Genomic DNA, 20,510 nt, shown 5'->3' with positions numbered 1-20,510 from the left:
AGTTTAGCATTTAAATAATTTAAAGTAGTATGTGAAATATCAAACACCCAAACATTAAACACTCAGTTAAAGAACCTGAATTTCATGAAATAACAGTGTCAGTGCTGGCCTGTTCAAAAACACAAGAGTAGAACCACATGTACAAGACGGTATATGTACCTGTTCAGTACAAAATTAGAAGAAAAGAGCATAAAGAGGCTCCATTCATTTCCTTGGCAAGTGTAACCAAGCATAGCTATTTCCCAGGCCAATCTACCTAGCCCAGCACCAGGGACCAGGACATTTACTCTTGAGAGATCCCTGAAACAAGAAAAAGGGTTAATCTTTAATTAAATATATTTGAGAGAAATAGTGCCAATTCATTTTGGATCGCGTCTTCTATTTCTCAAGCTTGGTTTATTCTAGCAAAAAGTCAACTTCAACAGGTCTACTGATTCTACACAGAGAAAATTATTTGTTATTGTTATTTAAATTTGCTAAATTTATGTTTTACAATGTATTTTTTTTCTGGTCTCAGTCCTGCAAGTGGCCTGATTCTTTTAAATGCTGGAAAGCTACTACAGCAATATAATTTCAGAAAAGAAAGTATCTTTTTTAAAATCACTGGTTTCATTCTTCAGGTTGCACTGAAGAATATTGTGATTTTGGTTTGCACTTTGCAGAAACTTACAATGTAAACCTTATCCTTGTCTTGTAACATTTAAATTCCACTTTATTTAAAGGGATTTCCTCCCAGGTAAATTTGTAAATAAATAAATGAACAATGGTAAGATTACTATCTACTCAGCCCTCCATCCTTCAGAGGTCGGTAAAATGTTGGTGGCAATATGCTGACTCTGTAAGCCACTTACAGAGGGCTGTAAAGCACTGTGAAGTGGTATATAATTCTGAGCGCTATTGCTATTGCTATCTAGACTGGTTGCAACTTCAAGACCTGTGGACTTCCAGCTCCCAGAATTCCTGACAGCTATGCTATACTTTGTACTTAAGACAGTGATTTACTTTACTTTCAAGTTTACAAATACAGCACTGAATAATTAGCTTGGTGAATAATTTTTGAAAATCTGTCACATACCAGAGACCAGTCACAGCTATATCCTTTACCAAAATGTTCTATTCTATTACTCTGACATCCATGCCATTCTATGAAACACCATCTTACTACCTGGTGATTTCGGTGGATCCCAATATAGTACTGCTATTCAAATTATGCATGCATGTTTCATTTTGCATTACATTCTATTAAGAGCCGTGGTGGGGAAGTAGTTAGAATACAGTATTGCACGCTAACTCACTGCTCAGTGCCAGGAATTCAATTCTGACTGGCTCAAGGTTGACTCAGCCTTCCATCCTTCTGAAGTCGGTAAAATGGCGACCCCAGATTCTTGGGGGCAATATGCTGACTCTGTAAACCACTTAGAGAGGGGCTGTAAAGCACTAGGAAGCGATATGTAAGTCTAAATGCTATTGCTATTACTATTAACTAACAGCTATTGCTATTAACAGAATGAGATGTTTTACGATCCTCCATCTGTAATGTTTTAGGAAAATCTTTAAATACAAATCTTTGCAATAGATCTTTGCAATAGAATACCGTAGCCAGCCCTGCAATGGTACATATTCTGCATTTCTGCAATGGTACATATTAAACCCTGAGAGCCTTGAGCATTATCATGCCTTTTGAGGTATGTTTTGAATCAGCCTTTCCCAGCATCTCGCCTCTCCAGATGTGTGGAGTTAATTTCCAAAATTCTCAACAATAGTTATGTTGTCTAAGAGCTGAAGGTCTTATTTCAATAATTATAATTATTTTAAGAATTAAAACAGTCATCTTACTATTCCCTAACAAAATAACTTCCTTCCCCTGAATATGAAAAATATGCTACGTAAGCTTAAGTAAACTTTAGACAGTTTCTAACAGTCCTGAAATGACCATGTAAAAATGATAATAAGAACTTATATCATTATTGTTCCTAACAAGTTTCAGTACAAAAACAGGAACAAATTTGTTTATGTTGCTCTTTGCCCATCTTCAGGAAACATACACATCTGGATAAGCCAAGCATACTAGGAAAGACGTAGTAAAATCAAATGACTATGAATAGTGATCCAATCTTTAATCAAGTGAAATGTATAATATAAACAATCAGGTGATGCTGACTTTTTTTAGACACACAGCACTAAGCTATATAAGCTCATCAGTATTTTAAAGAACTCTTTTATATATTAATTTTTTAATATTGCCTTTATTACTTTAAGGTGGAAAACACATTATACTTTTTCCTCCTCTTATTTTCCCAACAACAACAATCCTGTGAGGTGGCTGAGATTGATTGGCCCAAAGTTACCTAGCCGGCTTTAGTGCCTAAAATGGGACTAGAACTCAGTCTCCTGGTTTCTTGGCCAGCATCTTAACCACTATACCAAACATTAATATCTTTTTAAATAGTAATTTTATTAAAAATTACAATTGGAAAGATAAAAACCAATACAAACTAAAAAATAAAATAGAAGAAATAAAAGGAAAAATAAAAAGTTCATAAAGGTATAGAAACTAAAAGAATATAGTAAAGGGGATATATATCAGTCAGTCAGTCAGTCATCTCCCTTCATCCCAACAAGTCTAAGCAATTTTAGGAATTTACCACCCTTCTGTTAAAATAAAACAAATGATCTCTTTTTTCCATGTCACATATCTTATCAATAAACAAAACTTTAATTGCCTCCTCATTTCAGTCCTAATCAGCAAATGTCTATGAAGGGTTACCAGAAATAACAACATATCTATTTTAACTTTGATCAAAGAAATCAATTTTAGAATCCTTCCTTTTTTGTTAACAATCTTGATTTTTAATTCCTTCAAATAATGTACTAGACTAGAGCTTTATTACTTTTCATTTCTTTGATCCTTCCAACAAAATTCTTAAAAGCTTTAACAAGCCTCTTTTGTAAATCCAATATAAGAAACCAGGCCACTCTTTTGCTTTATTATTTGTATAACTTTTTAATTATAATTTAAAATATAATAATTATAATAGCATTTTATATATCCATTAGAGCAGCTTTTTCATATCATTCTTGTAGCCTGTCATTTTTAAATCCATTTTTAAATAATTGTAACTTATATAACTTCCCCTTTCGTAACAAATAACAATTAATTTTAATTTTAAAAATTAAACAAAATCTAAAAATTCTAAAAATTAATTTGCCTCCATTGTCCCAAAAGTCTTCAATATGTCCAATGTCCAAAATATTTTGCTTCATTCTGTATTAGTAAATCAGATTTAAGTATTATTCTCCTCTAATTATAATCTTTAGTTCCTTCTGGTTCTCTCTCAACCTTCCAAATCTCATCCTTTTTTTTTAAGAATTCAAACCAAAGCATTTTCCCACATTCAAATCCATCTGGACCCTTCATCTGTAACTTTCAAAAATCAAAGTTATAATCACTCTTTTGCTGTCTATTCTAAAAAAAAAAATAAGGTATTTTTTGTAAGTCCTTAAACTTGCATTTAAAACTTATTTTGCTATAAGGATTGAAGGAAACTCACCCAATGCTGTAAAACCTGTCAGTGCAAAGATTCTTAATAGTTGAAAAGCAGTTAACAAGCACTAGCCAAAAGTGATTTGAAAAGTATGTGAACCCAGTATCCTTTTTAAAGGCACAAAGCAAAATTTCAGCAAGATGGTTATTCCATCATCTCCCAAAGCTCTAAACCCACCAGAAACCTGTCTCACAGGTTCTTGCAGGGAGTTATCTGTATAGAGCACTTGGGGGCAATCTCAAGTCCTCTTCTTGTCCAAAGAATAATTACAAAGAACCAGTGTACTTGCTGGCTCTTTATTTGGCCTTGGTTGTTGGTTCCACTTTTGCTCGATTTAACACAAGAATAATATATACTTCTTTTGCAAAACCCCAAACCAGTTTGAATTTCACCAAAGTTTATTATGACTATGTGCATCCATCAATATTGTACTGACTCAGTGTCATTCCACTGAAAGATTCTATTTCAGCCAGTAGATAGGACTATTAATCTCGGTCTATATTTTCTGTGTAGAGGTTCAAGCATGTTCCAGGACTAAGACCTTCTGTAACAGATTTGGGGCAGGTAATTCTGTATAAGCAGAAACCTGCTCTTGAAATATTGAATGTAATCCAATATTCAGCTTTCCCAAGTTCCTGACTGAGCAGAAAAGTAAAATATAAACTGAATAAATTTGCACTTGAAAAATCGAAGTCTTTTTCCAACTGAACAAATGATTACACTTATTTAGACAAGCCAAATTCTTTAAGAAAGCGGTTTTCAAAATGTGGAGAATAAAGAAATCTGAGGGGATTATAAATTGGGGTGGGGGAGGCTCATTCTCCCCTGAACAACTGTCAGATTTTCTAGTTTTTTTTTAAACTGATTCAAAATAAATGTGGGACAAGTGAAATTAGCTTTCTCAAAAATAAAATCCAGATCTAAAAAAATATGCAAAACTAAGGAGTTCATTCTTCCCATTAAAAATATACTTTTTGATTCTTTTATTACTTCCAATTAAAATAATAAATGTGAAATGTGAACTTTTATAAAGTCACAATATTCTATCATTTTATTTGCTATACAGTACGGGTGTCAAACTCGCGTCACGAGCCGGATTGTGACGTATCGCAGCGTTTTTTGCCTTTGCAGAGCTGGGGTAGGCGTGGCCTGTGCATGACATATCCAGCCAGCGGGCTGCCAGTTTGACAGGCCTGCTATACAGGTTATGTTTAATTAAAAAATAAGTGGTATAGGTTATTGCCCAACTCTCACCACAGTATTTATCACTAATTATAGCATTTTAAAATGTTCATCTGACTGTGGTGTTTTGATATTGTTTAGAAAAAGAAGTAAACATTCAGAATATTCTGGGATGATTTATTTATGTATTGCTTCAATATCTGTGCTAAGAAATGACAACGTATTCCTTAACTTTCCAGATGAATAAGCTACATTACAGTCAAAGAACATATTCTGCTTCTTTAAATAAAGACATATCCACATAGAATGTCTCTATTTTGTTGGTTCTTGAGATTTAACATTGTTGTCTTTGACTTTTATTGTGCAGAAGACATACTAGTGTGGTTAATGATTTGGGCTGGCCACACTATTGCTGAGACTCTGCTATATTTTGTCTATAGGACAAAATATTTCAAAATGGATCACAGATGATCAACCCCACTACCTAGTTAAAAAAATATTTTTTTAAAAAAAACCTTACTCTACAGAAGGGGGGGGAAACCTTTATATTTCAAAAGAAGGGGAAAAAATGCTAATCCTTAACATTTACTAATATCCCTACACAGTTAAAAAATTCACACACACATATCCCTTTTTCCACAAAGCTGGGTGGGAAAGTGGGGGTTCTTGAAAAAGTCAAACCCTTTTATTTAAATATATAAAAACTTACCGTAAATTTTTCTATATTTGAAGACATTCTTGAATGCCTTGAATCTAACAAGGGAAGGGTATTCATGTTATATTATGAATGAGCTTTTTAGCTTTTTTTTTCTTCAGTAATGCAGTAGCAATTACAAGCTGTGTTAAAGTGAGATTAAAACAGACTTCGTTTTTCCACCTTAGCCCACCAGTTATCAAATCAATTCTCTCAAAACAGAAAAGGGAAACATTGGACTGTGGGTCAAGACTGCCATGCTATGTCCATTTAATAAAGAATCTCAAATAACTACATCTCACCTATAAAGAGACTACTAATACTACTGCTATTCCCTTCCAATGGTTGATTTGCTCTCTCCTTGAGATAAAATATGATCATTAGGTCTCACAAAAGAACTGTGGTACCGAGAGCTTTTAGTTCCTTTCATCTCTGGCTCTTAAAAAAAATTAAAAGATATAGCCAAGTCATCTTGTGGTCTTCTCAACGTATCTTTCCAAATTATGAAATAGCTGTTATAGCTAATAAAAAAGCTATCTTATCGAAGTTAAGTGGTATGTTATTCTTGTAACTATAAACTTTACTCTCTTTGCTGATCTGTTTAGTAATAGCAATTACATTTTAAGTGAAGCCATTTAAAAAGACGGCAAACATTCACAACGGTTTTTTTCCTTATGATCTAAACAAATTTTCAAAGACCAGTTCCAGTAACCTTTACCAGAAATGCATTATTGTGCATATCTTCTCTTTAAATAAATATTTTAAAAGGTATTTACCATCTGTCTTTTGGAAAGTTCTTTACAATTTCATTAATGATAGGCTGATAGCAAGAATCTCTCTCAGGTTTCCCAGTTTCACTCCAATCTCTTACAAATTGTTTCAGAGTGGATTTTAATTTATCCATGTCAAAAGTTGAAGCTGGTGTAATCTTTCCATTTCCCTAATTTAAAAAAAGTTAGCTACATATTAATCTGATACATTATCATAACATCTTGGTTAATATAACAATGTAGGGCTAATAACTGGAACCTAAATTAAGACTGATATCCTAAATCAACTCTTCACATATGTTACATGATACTGTCACACAATATATATAACACATCAAAAAGCTGACATTCATTATTCAGAATAAAAGTTGTTTGGTGAGTCTTTTCTCAGTAATAGCTTCTCATTGCTACTTCATGTGTCCCTACAGATATCCCAATATAAGTCAATACTTGCTTTGTTGATAAAGTGCTGAGAATACATATTACATTTAGTTTATATTTAGAAAGAGAACTGATAAATATGGACTAGCAAAGAGGGAAGTAAGGAACTGAGAAGGTTAGAAATGGAGGTCACAACTGGCAATTAAATGGTGAACATGTACTTAGATATGACTAGTAGCTGCTGAAAACAGCTGTTAGTTTAAAACCAGGGCTAGTAATCCTAAAATGAATCAGGCAGTATTTGTGCTGCTGAAAGATCATGAATCATCTAAAGTCCATTAAGTGATCTAGGAGATAATTCAGAGTGATGAAGAGGAAGAAAGCCTGGCACAGAGATCTTATTTACTCTTTAAATAGGATCCAAAATGATGGAAAAGAAAAATATAAAGAAGTTTTTACTAATCAAAATATCTCCAGTTAGATCAAGGCCAATTAATAGTAGGTGTGCCAGTGATAGAATTTGGAAAAAATTTCACTAATACCTGTAAGGTCTTTCTTAATTCTAAAATTAAGTAGAATTAGGATAGAGCACATATAAGTAAAACTGGACAATAATCAGCACACACATCCATGCTTAGTTCTGACTAGAGCTGAAAATGGGTGTTAAAAAAATCTTCCTTGTACTCCTGAAACATGATCTTATCTGAAAAGGGGAATGGAACTATTCATATTGATATGAACAGCATTTGGACCCTGTTAACCACACTTGAAAAGTTTAAGGCTAAAGAAAGGAACATTGTTTATGTCTTGAAAGTAGTTTAAATGTAAAAGGGAAAAATAAAAACTAAAATACTGTTTTCCACTATAACTGAATATCAAAACCTTCAGTAATTCCCAGGACATAAGGATAAACTGAAGATAATAAATAGTGGGCACCTGTGGAAAGTAAGAATCAGCTTCAAGCAAAAAATCAGGGTATAATTGGAAAAGATCTAATTACCTTTATTTCAAAAGACAAGACCAAATTTGAATGAGTGGGAATAGCTTTTGTAGAAGTATATATCTTCTATTTGTGAAAACATTCCTCCTTATCACTAATGAAAGAGAATCATGGTTTACTGGAATGGACTAGAAAGGTATTTCATTTGTAAAATCCAAAAAAAGATTTATCAATTTTCCTAGAATTTTCTTAATTTAACCCAAATAATTTGTAAACTATTCCATGTGTAAAAAAGCCCATCTATGAATCACTAAAAAAATTAAAATTAAAATAAGTTGAATACAACACAATTGCTCTTTTAAAAATAAAATGTTCAACATACATCACCATCATATTCTCTATTTTCAAACATTCGGGTACAGTCATTCACAATAGACTGCAAGATCCCTTGATTGTGGTCAACACATTTTCGAATCTTGTCAAGATGAGGGAGAAACTGAGGTAACAATTTCTGTTGCATGGCTGGAAGTGTTCTAAATTGTCTCTCTGCACGAGTCACTCTTTCATGCATATTAATTCTAAAATTAAAAAAAAAACAAGTATCAAAAATAATGAGTAAAATAAAGTTCTGAAAAACATTTTTTAATCACACACATATATTTATCAGATATAATTTCACCCAAAGTCAATATGCCAGGACATGAGAACATAAGGTTAGACTCCTGTCAAAATTAGCAATTTAGGATCCCATGAATCTCATTGCTAGACAGAACAATGTTCCAAAATCTATTTTATATTACTAACAAATAACATGTTCTTAAATTACGGGGCCAAATTTATATATATTCTTTTAATACTATTTTAATTTTTGTAATTTATGTTTTTGTTCAGCTGTACACCGCCCTGAGTCCTCAGGGAGAAGGGCGGTATATAAATTGGATATAAAATAAATAAATAAATAAAATAAATATGTTTCAGTTACTTGGATCATGTTGTTTTAAAAGAAATAATAAGTGCATACGGCCTGTCATCATTTAGATTTATAAGCTTTTAAAACAGCACACAGATATTGTTTCAAAAAACTTCTGTTTCAGACAACAGAAAGCAGAAGATAAATATATTTTAAACTTTTGCTGAATTGTGACTTCATTTAAATTGTTTTAGGTTTATTCTGTGGCTGTTTCAAATGGTTCTAACATATGGAGAGACAATGCATTTTATAATTAAATTATAGACATTGCCATTGTAGAAATGCAATTAATAAACATAATTTTTATTAAAAACACAATTAAAAATTACTAATAATCTATACTAAGATGAGCTGCAGATTTGGCAGTTCCATTACGTTCACAGATACAATTGGTACAGGCTAAAAAGATTTAAAAAGAGGGTCCTGTTGAAATTCATTTTGATGGATTCCTAACACTAACCACAAACTGAAACACTAAATCAATGAATATGGACATGGCAATACATTTGGAAGTGGTAATTTAGAAAACTTAATATACTATGTAATTGACACTGGTATCTTCATCTACTCTTTCTATGATTTTGGAAACAGAAATGAAATGATAAGCATTTAAACAATCCTGTCCACAACTACTCAGAATTTTGCTAAATTCAATAGGTCTTACTGCCAGGAATCCTTAGTTTGTGTGTTTGCTTTTGTTCAATCATTTATGACTCTTCGTGATCTAACAGACCTCATTTCCCCAAGTTTATCTGCTAGTAACAGCTTTTTAAATTCTTGAAAGGCTATGCACACGTGATCAGTGTTATCTATCCATTTTATCTTCTGTTGGCCTTCTTTAAATTCACTTTTATATTTTCAGTGACCTTCTCTAGTGACTCTTGCCTTCATATTATATGTCCAAAATATTTAAACCAGTTTTTTATGAGTGCTTCCACAAGTGGCTTCATTTTATTTTCTTTAATATTAAAAAGAACTTACTTAGAAGTTAGAATAACTTTGTCACTAATCGCATACATTAAAATGAAATTCCATTGCATACAGGTCTCAAAGGGTCACCACCTCCAATAAACATTACATAAACAATTTGTTTGTTTATGTAGTGTACGTTGATTACACTAAAGAACAAATAATTTGTTCTTTATGTCATCCAAGACATTCTCAATAATTTTTCCAGTGGAAGAACTCAAAGAGATCTTTTTTCTTCATTCAGACTTTTTGAGGACCCAGTTTTCAAAACCACATGTTACAACTTCCTTCAAAATACATGCATCTACTTAGGTGCGATGTCTCTGCAGTTTAACAAGTTATCTAAATGTGCCATAATTCCCTTAAACAGCAGACATTTCATGCCTTAAATAATAGAAAAGATGTGCTCTAAAACAGAATTCCCAACTGCTCTCTCATAATCTCCATCCAATGGTTAAGATCAATAGGAACCCTAAATTAGGCTTCAAAACATCTGGATGGTGTCAGATTGGCATCTTACTTCAGAGTAAGTCCCAGTGTATTCAGCAGGGTGAATTTCTGAGTACCATAAATATTTATTAAATGGGTATCCCAGCTTTTTCCCTAGAGCTTAAGGTTGATTGTGAGGCAAACTGGGCTGAAAGAAAGTGAACTGGTCCCAAGTCCCTCAATGAGTTTCCATGATTGAGGCCGGGCTTGAACTGGGTACAGGCAGTCCTTGACTTACGACCACAACTGAGCCCATAATTTATGTGGCTAAGCGAGAAATTTGTTGAGCATGTTTTGACACCATTTTACCACTTTTCTTGCCACATTTGTTAAGCGAATCACTGCAGTTGTTAAATTAGTAACACGGTCGTTAAGTGAATCCGGCTTCCCCGGACTGACTTTGCTGGTCAGGAGGTCGCAAAAGATGAGCCCCGGGGATGCTGCAAGCGTCATAAATATGAACCAGTTGTCAAGCTCCGAATGCAAATCTCGTGACCGTGGGGATGCTGCAAACGGTCATAAGAGTGAAAAATAGTCCCTTTCTTTAGTGCGGTTGCAACTTCAAAGGGTCACTAAAGGAACTGTCGTTAAGTCGAGGACTACCTGTTATTTCCAGCCCTTGTTCACTCAAGCCCCACCACCACCGCCCCAGCCCCCGTGGGTAGATATCGCTATGAACGGGTGGATCCGAATCAGGGTTCCTATACTCCACACAGCAGATAATGGGGATGAAGGGTATCAGAGTAAGCGGGGGTGAATCGGTTACCCATAATAACGGAAGGCATTGATAATTCTCCGGAAGACTAAGCGGGGAGTAATCGGTTACCCATAGTAACGGAAGGCATTGATAATTCTCCGGAAGTGCTCCCGTTCCTGCTTCTCCTCCTCTTTCCCGTCCAACTTCGTGGTCGCCAGCTGCGGCAGAGAGTCCCGCTCGCACTGGGTGTTCCCTGCCGCCTCTTCTCCATCCCGTCTGGGCGGCTCCGCCTGTTCTTCGTCTTCCTCGCTCTCCCGGCTGTCTCCGCGCATCGCCTTGCCTCGCGGCGGCGGCGGTAGCTCCTGCCGCCCTCGCCGAGACAGAGCGCACGCGGTGGGCACCGACATCTCGGCCCCTTTTCCCCGACGCCGAAAGCGAACGGCCGCTCGGGCTCTACGCGCCCTTTTCCGCGCACGCTGACGCGCTTCCTGATTCATAGAGAACAGCTGTTAAGGCGGAGGGTCAGCCAACCGCCTTTTGCAGAATACGACTCCGCCGCTCGCGCCCGGGCACGGCTACCCAATGCGCAAGCGCGTGATAGGAGCGGGGAGGGGGGAAAGCGGGCGACCCGCCGCGCATGCGCGTTTCAGCATCCGCGCCTGGTTTTGAGACGATGGAAGGATGGAGCAAATCTGTTTCGTTCAGAAAACCGAGCGGAATGAAGGCTGAAGCTCTGGCTGGCTAGAGCTGTGGATCACTTCCCGTTGATGGCCCGTGTGATCTGTTTCCGACCTGGCTCAGCATTTCGTATCCATTGTTCCCAAGTCAGAAAGGAGAGGATGGGGTTCTGCATTTCCAAATCCTACATAATGGATAGGATTCTCACGTAAGCATGGGTGCAATTGAGCTATTCGCCATGAGCCCAATCTGGCTTGAATATCTGCAGAGGTTCCTCTAAAATGCGATTCTTAGCCTACGATGTATCTCAAATTCCCATCGGGCGCTTTGATAACAAAGGATTGCCACCACCCCCTGGAAGAAAACAGGCTAGTGCAAATGTGCATGGTATACCTATCAGGAAAAGAACTCCATTTGAAACGTATAGGCAGGGTCTCTTGCCTGAGCAGGAGGCTGGACTAGAAGATCTCCAAGGTTCCTTCCAGCTCTATTCTGATTGAATTTCATGATAGAAATCTGCATGGATCAAGTCACAGGAAAAATAAACTTAAATGAAGGGCCGAAATTAGTACTTAAGGATACAAAGATGCATTAGTAAATGTTCCTTTTTTCTTCTTCCCAAAATGTGAATTGAAAAGACAAGTTTCCGTTTTTTTTTCTCTTAGAAAAACAAAACAAAAAATATAAGCAATAATAGCAAGGACGTATCAGAAAATCTTAGCCAAAGTATTTCTTCCTTGAGATCGCAATATATTCTGTAACCTAGTGAGAAAATTAGATTTCTTAATAGTGTATCTAATGGTAATGATAATATGACAGAAACAATATTGATTAATGTTAGAGCTATTACTGTATGTAATAGATTTCTCTTCAGGCCCCCTTTTTATATATGCTGCTGTTTCAACTGATTTAAAGTACTATTTATATATAAATCTTTTAATGGTCAGCTACTGTCATTAAGAAGATAGGCACTTTAGCACTTGCCTAAAACAGTAATCCATTTTTCAAGCCTGATTCTCACAGTATTTTATATATATCTATAATAGAGAACTTTATTAAATTTCAAAAAAATACAAACAAATATATATAGACAGGAGGAAAGTGATAAAAGGGAAAAGTTAACAAGTGAGCAAAAAATTCCATAAATATATACAAAAAGTGACCTCCAACTTTATTCAGTACAGAGACAATTATAAAATATAACCACCTCTTACGTTTTTGACAATATTTATTAAGAAGAAAGGAATGGAGTTAAAGGACTTGTAGCAACTGATTTTGTACTGAACCACAAGCAATATATCCCATAGTACAGAAGAGCCAATCTTCATTTATTTTTTACTGTTTTTCTGTCAACTGAGACGGGCTGGGATGTTCTTAAGTGATTCATTAAGGAAGTTAAGTGATTGTAATGAAACTCTCCAGGCTGGGAACCAGGTTTATGCATGCATAATAATGCCTTGCTCACCTGTAGAAAAAAAAACAACAAAGCTTGTATTAGTTCAAAGATGTGCTGTAGCTTTTCCTAGTCAATCTGTTTCCCATGTTAACATATCCTTAAATTATCCTTTTTTTATTTTAGAATGAACTATGAAAAATGTAATTATCGTAGCATTCCTTTGCTTTCCCAAAGACTTCCAACACCAGGCTTCATTCTTACATACCTAAAGTAGAAATTCATGCAAAGGGATTTATTTTATGTAGCACTTGCAAATTTTATAAACCCTATTTTGGTATAACTTGTTAATCAAATATATGCACATAAGATTTCGGAAATTATAATTTTGCAGAAATAATAATGCAGTCACTTTCCCCATAAGTAACAAAAAAAACTTATGAATTAAATTTGAATGCTCACTTCAGTTTTAGGTGTAAAAGGGAAAATTAAGTGCTCTCGGAGGATCACGATAAACCTGTGTTTAAGAGGTAAAATGTAAGAAGCATTTTCTTTTTCAAAACCACAATACAATGGTATTAGGAGTACCAGACATAGATCATCATTACCTCAGCTACGGAAAGATAAGGATAAGGACTGTGCTTCTGGCACAGTCATTTTGTAAGACCTCTGTAATGACATGTTTCTGAATATTGATGGGTTTTTTCCAGCGAGTTTACTAATACTGACCTGTATGCAACACATGCAGATTACTGAATATATTTATTACCTGAATGACCTAATATTCTGGGCATTGGAAATTTTTTTTAAAGGTGAACATTTCATAGGTGTCAACTGCTGCCCCCAATCTGCCTATACCTGCAGTAGGATTTAGTGGAGAGGAATGATGTTAGACAAGACAGTGAAACACTGAAACCCTAGCACAGTGATTGTGAACATTTTAGGCACTGAGTGCCCAAACGGGAACGCATGTGCATGTGCGCGCACCGGAATGCTTGGAACCCGAAGACGAGCTGGTGCGCTGGTCTTCAGGTTTCCCGCTTGTGCATGTGCACCAGCCAGCTGGTCTTCACACGTGCCGAAGCACTGGAAACCTGAAGTTCAGCTGGCCGGTGCACACATGCCTGTTTTTTGGGTGTTTTTCAGGCTGTTTTCCAGCGCTCTGGTGCCCACAAAGACCAGCATGCAGACTGGAAACCAGAAGAGCAGCTGGTGACGCCGCACATGCCCACAGAGAGGGTACTGTGTGCCACCTACGACACACGTGCCGTAGGTTCACAATCACAGCCCTAGCAGCTGTCCAAGGAAACCAAGAGTTGAACTGTACTTCTGTGGGACCAGTTTATGTTTTTCAGGCACTTTCCTTTGATTTCAGATGTACTGGGAAACACACTCATACAAATCTAATGATGCATATGGCATTATCTACCATTTTCTGAGCCTGAGTGGCGTAGGAGGCTAATGCCTCCTACTAAGGCAGCATTTAACATCCAGCTGCCTGCAATTACTGCGAGTTCAATTCTCACCAGGCTCAAGGACGACTCAGCCTTCCATCCTTTCTAAGGTGGGTAAAATGAGGACCCGGTGTGAGGGCGCAATAAGCTGACTTTGTATAAATATACAAAAGTATGAAGGCTATTGCTTAACGTATTGTAAGCCACCCTGAGTCTCCGGAGAAGGGCGGCATATAAAAATAATAAATAAATAAATAAATAAATAAATAAATCTTAATGCAAATTATCTTAACTCAGGCCAACTACTTACTTGTCTTCCAATTCCTGCATTATATCATCATATATCCTTGAACAGAGGTCTTCCTGTGGTTTTGTTCCATCTAAATAAACTGCAAAAGGTGGAATACAAATGCAAATTACTTTCAGCAGAGGAAAAAATTCAAAATCGCTGTATTGAGGAGAAGTGTGGCATACAAGGACCTAGATTGTTGGGGGCAATATGCTGATTCTGGAAACAGGTTAGAGAGGGCTGTAAAAGCACTGTGAAGTGGTATATTTTCCCTGAAAATAAGACTGTCTTATTTATTTTTTTTTTGAACCCCAAAATAAGTGCTTGGCCTTATCTTCGGGGAGGTCTTATTATTTCGGGGCACATGGAGCAAGATGCGGCTCCTCGTCTTAGCTGATTTCCAGCTCTGTGTTTAAATAGTTTCGGAGAGGGCTTATTTTCGGGGAGAGGCTTATTTTAGCTCATGCGCTCAAAAGCCCAATTGGGCTTATTATCAGGGAATGTCTTATTTTCAGGGAAACAGGGTATATAAATTTAATAAATAAATATAAATATAAGCTATCCACTGGCACAGTTCATACAGATAGATATAACTAAAGGTCCCATGCAATCCAAACAACGGTTTGACCACTAACAGTGTGAGCTTATAAATGTCTAATCATGCTTAAGAAAACATTTGGGAACTAAAGACCCTCTTATCACCTTTCATATAAATGCAAAGAAGTATTGTGATTTTTTTTAAAGAAAAGAATACAGGAAGTGCGTAAGTAGCTATGCAATATTTATGCAAATGTCACAGACACAGAACTATAAGAATGTTAGCTGTACCAATGCTTGCTTCATTTTCTTCCATTTCTCTCCTGTGTTTCTGATACATGGGCCACACATGTCCATCAAAATAACCAGGTGGGTCTGGTGGACTGTATATTCTGCTGCTACATTAAACAAAAATAAAACCCAAAGTAGTTCTTTTTAGTTTAATAATCTTTAAATGGTTTCTTCTTTTTGTATTTCACTCCTAGATTTTATAATCCCGCATTTCATTTTGTTCAATACTACTTACTTTTAAGCCATTTTCATAATTTTTGTCACAGTCCCATAAGCATAGTGGGTTAGTTAAAGAAATTTAACATGTTTACAAGTTTTGATTCTTCAAACCTTTGTAGCTTTAGGGGAATAGTTGACCACTTACGACTTTTTTGAATATAGCTGAACTGCAAGTGCCTAAAAGCCCCAACTATCATGAATTGAATTTTACCATCAAGAACATAGGAAGGGTCACAAATTAACCATCTTCAAATAAAACCTTTATTATAGCTATAAAGTCAGCAGCATCCACCACCCTGTGTTCAGAGAAAATATTCATAATGATGTACCTCAAGCTTCACTAGCAAATAACAAATAATAGATCTGTCATAAGGAAAGATCAGTCATGCTGATCTAAGTAGATTCCATGGTGTTTGGGATTCTATTAGAAGATCTGTGCAAAAGACTGACTGTTTCCTGAAGCTCTGTCTAGATTTCCTTCAATGAAAAAAATGCTGGAAATGATCACCCTATCTTTCTCCATTGAGAAAAACATCCTGTCTTCCTTGCCTCAGCTTGGACCTCTTAAGTAAAAATGATCCTTGGCTCCATTTGTTGCAAAAGGTACAGTTTTATTAGAAGTCAAATGAAACTGTAGTTAAAGCAAAGCCAGACCTGAAATTTGTGCGCCAAATTCCCAAGTGTAATTTTCCCCCTTTTAGGTATTTCCCATTAATGCCCTCCCCCCTCCCCACCCCCCCACCCCCGTTTTGAACAATATGTTTTTGAAACTATCACTCTTGGTATAGGCTGGTTTGCAACCTTGAAATGTGACTGGGAGAGGCACACTTCCATTACTTTTACTTTCCCCCCAAGCCATGGGTACTCAATCCCCAGTCTGTAGACCGGCTGCAGTCCTTGGCATGCCAGAAGCCGGGTCGCACAAACACTCATCCATGAGATTTATTTATTTATTTATTTGCTTGCTTGCTTGCTTGCTTGCTTGCTTGCTTGCTTGCTTGCTTGCTTGTTTGTTTATTGGTTCGATTTATATGCCGCCCTTCTCTGGAGACTCAGGGCGGCTTACAATGCCTTAAGCAATAGCCTTCATACTTTTGTACATACCTGCTTAGTAGGGCTTTTGGGGGCCCCTAAGCAGTGTTCTATTTTATACAAAGTCAGCTTATTGCCCCCACAATCCGGGTCCTCATTTTACCTACCTCGAAAGGATGGAAGGCTGAGTCAACCTTGAGCTTGGTGAGATTTGAACTTGCAGTAATTGCAGGCAGCTGGTGCTACTTAACAGCACTTTAGTCTGCTGCGCCACCAACGCTTTTCTGTGAAGGAAAGCTTTCTCTTTCCGAAAAAAAGTAAAGAAGAGACAATCACTCCCTTTATCTTTCTGAAAGAAGGACAGATAGCAGTTGATTCCCCTTTTCAAACACCGGTTCCAAATGCCGCCTAGGCAAAGAGAAATCTGGTCCATGGGCTGAATCTAGTCTTCCCAATACACAGGCAGCCTAAAAGTGGAGCTTATTTTGAAGTATGTATTAAGAAGAGATGCAGCTTTACAGAGAAAGAAGAACAATGGACAAAGAAAGTTTTATGCTAAGCATTGCTTTTAGTATACCATACCTCCTTCGCCTTTTACACTCTTCGTAGGGAATTGTTAAGAAATATTTTTTATCCCATATATCACTAAGGGGCCTGCAAGAGTAAAACGACAAGTAAGGCATGCTGGTTTGCCATACTGCAGTTCTTGTAAATGTTAAACAACTGCTTACTTGTAGTTAAACAGAAGGAAACCTTCAATAATTAAGACCCGAATATCTTTTGCTCCTGTCTGATCATCATGTGTATTATTGAGTGGTCTTGGCAATGCAGAGTCTTCTGGTTTTGTCATCCAAGAACGTATGCTTGCCACCATTGTCTCCATGTACAAGGCATCAAGTACTAAAAGAGACACTTAAATCTTAAAATGTAAGGCAATATTCCCAGTCTGCACTCATTCTGTTCATGAGACACTCAAGAGCCAAAGCTTGAAGTATATACTGAACAGAATGATAAGGTTAGGAATTACTTTACGGTAAATGTTAGATTTTATTATTTTGAGGATTCAGCACTATCAGAGAAAATGCAAAGTATGTTTACTGTTGATTAATCAGGACTGGAAGCAGGAAAGTTTACAAAGTGATAGCAAGGTTTAGGAGCAACAAATCCAGTAATCTCACTATAGTTCTCAAAACTGAATTTCTATGCAAATAGCAGACAAATGTGTTATAATGAATTAAGGATAAATTTAAAAAAATATCAGATTAATACTTTCCAAACAATAACAAGAAAAAAAAACCCAATAGTTCAGTTTCTCATATATAGTTTGGATTATACCAAATTTTAAATCTTTATCATTTAGTGTATAAAGTGAAATATGTCCTCCTTTAAGCAAACTGAATTAAAATAAGTATATATTCTTTTAAGGCAGTAGAATGTCATACTTAGAACACTTGACTACATTTCATTATTCAAAGCTATATAAAGAAAGTAAACAGATTTATTTATATAATCAAAATATATTACTATGGGTTCCCTAACTTTAAAATAGTAAAAAAAAATGAATCTGGAAAGTCTGAACAAGTTTCTCTGTTTGGCAAAAGTGTGGAGTCAAAGTATTATTTTTCTAATAATAGACAGTTCATCTCAAACTGTCCTACAGTTTAAGCAGTCAAGCTGGAGCAGGATGTTACTGAATTTCATTAATGCTATCTGTAAAGTTGCTTACTGTATTTTCATGATTAACTGTTTACCATTTAACTATTTAATGAAAATATTTATATTCCAACAATAAACTGAATTTTGTAGGCACCCAAGTCCTTTCAAAATCTAGACAGCTTTAAGAGAACCCTAAAGCTTTTACATAAAATATTATCTTTATCCTAGAAAGAGATTAATTCCTTTGTCTTTTTTTTCTTATATCTATTTCTTTCCGCTAGTTCAGAACTATGAAGGAGGTGAAAATGTGATTCATCTCATTCATATGCGATGACGTTCCACAATCCCCAAAAGCTGATTATGCTTTCCTAAGCCAATTCAATTTATGGTGAATTCTTATTATGTTGCAATTCAAAAATTTAATTATTGCCTGCATTGCACAACAATCAGTGCTGTCTGAACCTGAAGAAGTTGATCACGTACACATTTATTGCCAAGTATCTTATTTATATTAACAGTTTTTAAACCAGCTAGGTTTTTTTGTAGACAAAGGTAGCCCATTTGCATTCCAAGAACAGGCTATTTTCATAACAGAACAAGCTTTATAAGTAGTTAAACAAAATAAAGTGCAGATTTCCTTTGAACACTTGGCTGCTGATCCAGGACATCTAGGAAAGGGAGAACCAGATTGAGCAAAGAAGACCTTCACTGGCTAGAAACAAAAAGGACCTTTCTTCTCATTTATAAATAGGATGCCTTTGTGCTATGGTACAAAGACTGAGATCATTGAAATATATGTTGAAAATTGTATTTTCCAGTATTGCAGTTTTTAATTTATTTATACATTTATTTTGCAGGTTAGGGTTAGGGTTAGGGTTAATATACAATTTAGAAGCCATCCAACTCCTGATTACTCTTATGTGGCTTACAGGTGAAAATTAAGAGCAATACAAAAAACAGAAGAGAAATTATGACTGGGCCAAGAAGCCCATCCAAAAGGGGCACAATCATCATCCTGCCCAAAACCTTGGGAAAAAAGCAAGGCCTTTTAATAGCTTTTTGAATGGCATCAGGATGGGAGCCATCAAGATCTCTCTTTTGAATTTTCAAACTATCAAAGAAAACAAAACAAAACAAATGAGAATATTTACCATCGTACTGCAGAAATCCACGATCATCTTTGGCCACTTCAGATTCAGGCTAAAGAAAACCCAAACATATTAACATTATGGAGAGTATGGTAATGGTACAAATCCACAGGATAAGTGGATGCAAATCTTAACCCAGGGAGGCAATTTACAGTTAATGTTAACATTATTATTCCTATCATTCTGTACCAAGTAAATTCAATTCCTGTGCATTAATTAAAAAAATAATACCTCCCACGAACCATATTCTTTTATTTAAAAACTGGTATTTTCCAAGTAAATGTACAGAACAAGAAAAACCAAAGATTGAAATGTTAGGCAAACAATACAGCAAAACAAGTGAAGGATACAGTCTTTTCCATAATTTTTGAGATAATTATTTTGGTAGTTTTGAGATAAGGTCAATTTGGCTGATTTTCTAGAAGCTTAGGAGCTGTCACACGATGGCCATTTGGTCACTTCACAACCAATGGGCGAATATAACACTATCACAGCATTCTGTGATTGTTATTATTTGCGTACTTCATAGCCAGATTATGACAAGCAGAGTCAATGGAGAAGCCAGCAGTAAAATCACAAGTTGCAGCCATGTGATGTCTTGCTTAACAACTCCATGGATTAGTGATGGAGTTATCAGTCCAATTAGGTTCAGTAAGCAAGGATTACACATAAAGTTGCTGAGACTAAGAAGCATTGCCCTATTCCAGATTGAGAACTCTAATCACACTAGGTGAGTCATATTAACTTCTGATGATAATCACTGCAAAGACTTACTGTAGGGTAGAGGGAAGCTTTGGAATCAACAAACTTAAATCCACTTCTGCAACAGAGCAAAATATTAACTCAGTGTGTAAATTTTTTTAAACTTGTTACCTTAAAAAAGTCATCTTGGGAAATTATAGTACAATTGGGAAGCAGTTGCTTCAGCTTTCCTGCCAGAGTTGTTTTGCCTCCATTCGTTACACTGAATTGGAAATAGGAAAAAAAGTGTTGAGAAGAACAAACTGTACAGTAGATAGCACCGTTAATAGTTTTGTTTCCTCTGCAATTCCATTGTATCCAGTCAAATGTAATGATTTTTTTTAACTTAAGTAGTCAGAAGGTTATTTATTATAGCTGCATAAGGGCTTTCTCTGTCAATTATCTTCTACAGAATAAATGCACAATGATCATTCA

At 35.9% G+C, this 20,510-nt stretch overlaps 2 protein-coding genes and 1 long non-coding RNA gene across 13 annotated transcripts in view; 1 reads left to right on the top strand and 2 right to left on the bottom strand.

The window, feature by feature from the left end:
* Positions 1 to 12,268, bottom strand: part of CARNMT1 (carnosine N-methyltransferase 1) — a 19,028-nt gene extending 6,760 nt beyond the window's left edge. Inside the window, exons 1-4 of the mRNA XM_034410217.3 lie at positions 10,767 to 12,268; positions 7,895 to 8,090; positions 6,198 to 6,361; positions 160 to 300 (exon numbers count right to left, since the gene is read on the bottom strand). Coding sequence (XP_034266108.2) covers positions 160 to 300; positions 6,198 to 6,361; positions 7,895 to 8,090; positions 10,767 to 11,134 — 869 coding nt within the window. The 5' untranslated portion in view covers positions 11,135 to 12,268. The remainder of the gene's footprint in view (positions 1 to 159; positions 301 to 6,197; positions 6,362 to 7,894; positions 8,091 to 10,766) is intronic.
* Positions 11,440 to 20,510, top strand: LOC132711469 (uncharacterized). Its single transcript, XR_015732242.1, has 2 exons — positions 11,440 to 11,523; positions 19,118 to 20,510. It is a non-coding gene; the product is annotated as an uncharacterized LOC132711469 (long non-coding RNA).
* The window catches only part of NMRK1 (nicotinamide riboside kinase 1), a 122,616-nt gene continuing 114,446 nt past the window's right edge, over positions 12,341 to 20,510 (bottom strand). For 7 of the 11 annotated variants that reach the window (XM_034410224.3, XM_034410219.3, XM_087886137.1 and 4 more), the window contains 8 exons: positions 20,208 to 20,298; positions 19,338 to 19,386; positions 17,262 to 17,430; positions 17,113 to 17,184; positions 15,280 to 15,386; positions 14,473 to 14,551; positions 13,171 to 13,225; positions 12,464 to 12,780 (listed from right to left, as the gene is read on the bottom strand). In XM_034410224.3, the coding sequence (XP_034266115.2) occupies positions 12,640 to 12,780; positions 13,171 to 13,225; positions 14,473 to 14,551; positions 15,280 to 15,386; positions 17,113 to 17,184; positions 17,262 to 17,430; positions 19,338 to 19,386; positions 20,208 to 20,298 (763 nt within the window). In that variant the 3' untranslated portion in view covers positions 12,464 to 12,639. Of the gene's footprint in view, positions 12,781 to 13,170; positions 13,226 to 14,472; positions 14,552 to 15,279; positions 15,387 to 17,112; positions 17,185 to 17,261; positions 17,431 to 19,337; positions 19,387 to 20,207; positions 20,299 to 20,510 lie in introns of all 11 variants that reach the window. The other 4 variants (XM_034410225.3, XM_087886140.1, XM_087886141.1 and 1 more) reach the window with 3 other exon arrangements.

Source organism: Pantherophis guttatus, chromosome 2, assembly GCF_059756535.1.
Source record: "Pantherophis guttatus breed Tessera chromosome 2, ASM5975653v1, whole genome shotgun sequence".
Lineage (NCBI taxonomy): Eukaryota > Metazoa > Chordata > Lepidosauria > Squamata > Colubridae > Pantherophis > Pantherophis guttatus.
The sequence above is the reverse complement of the archived record's forward strand: the minus strand, read 5'-3'. Positions and strand labels throughout refer to the sequence as shown.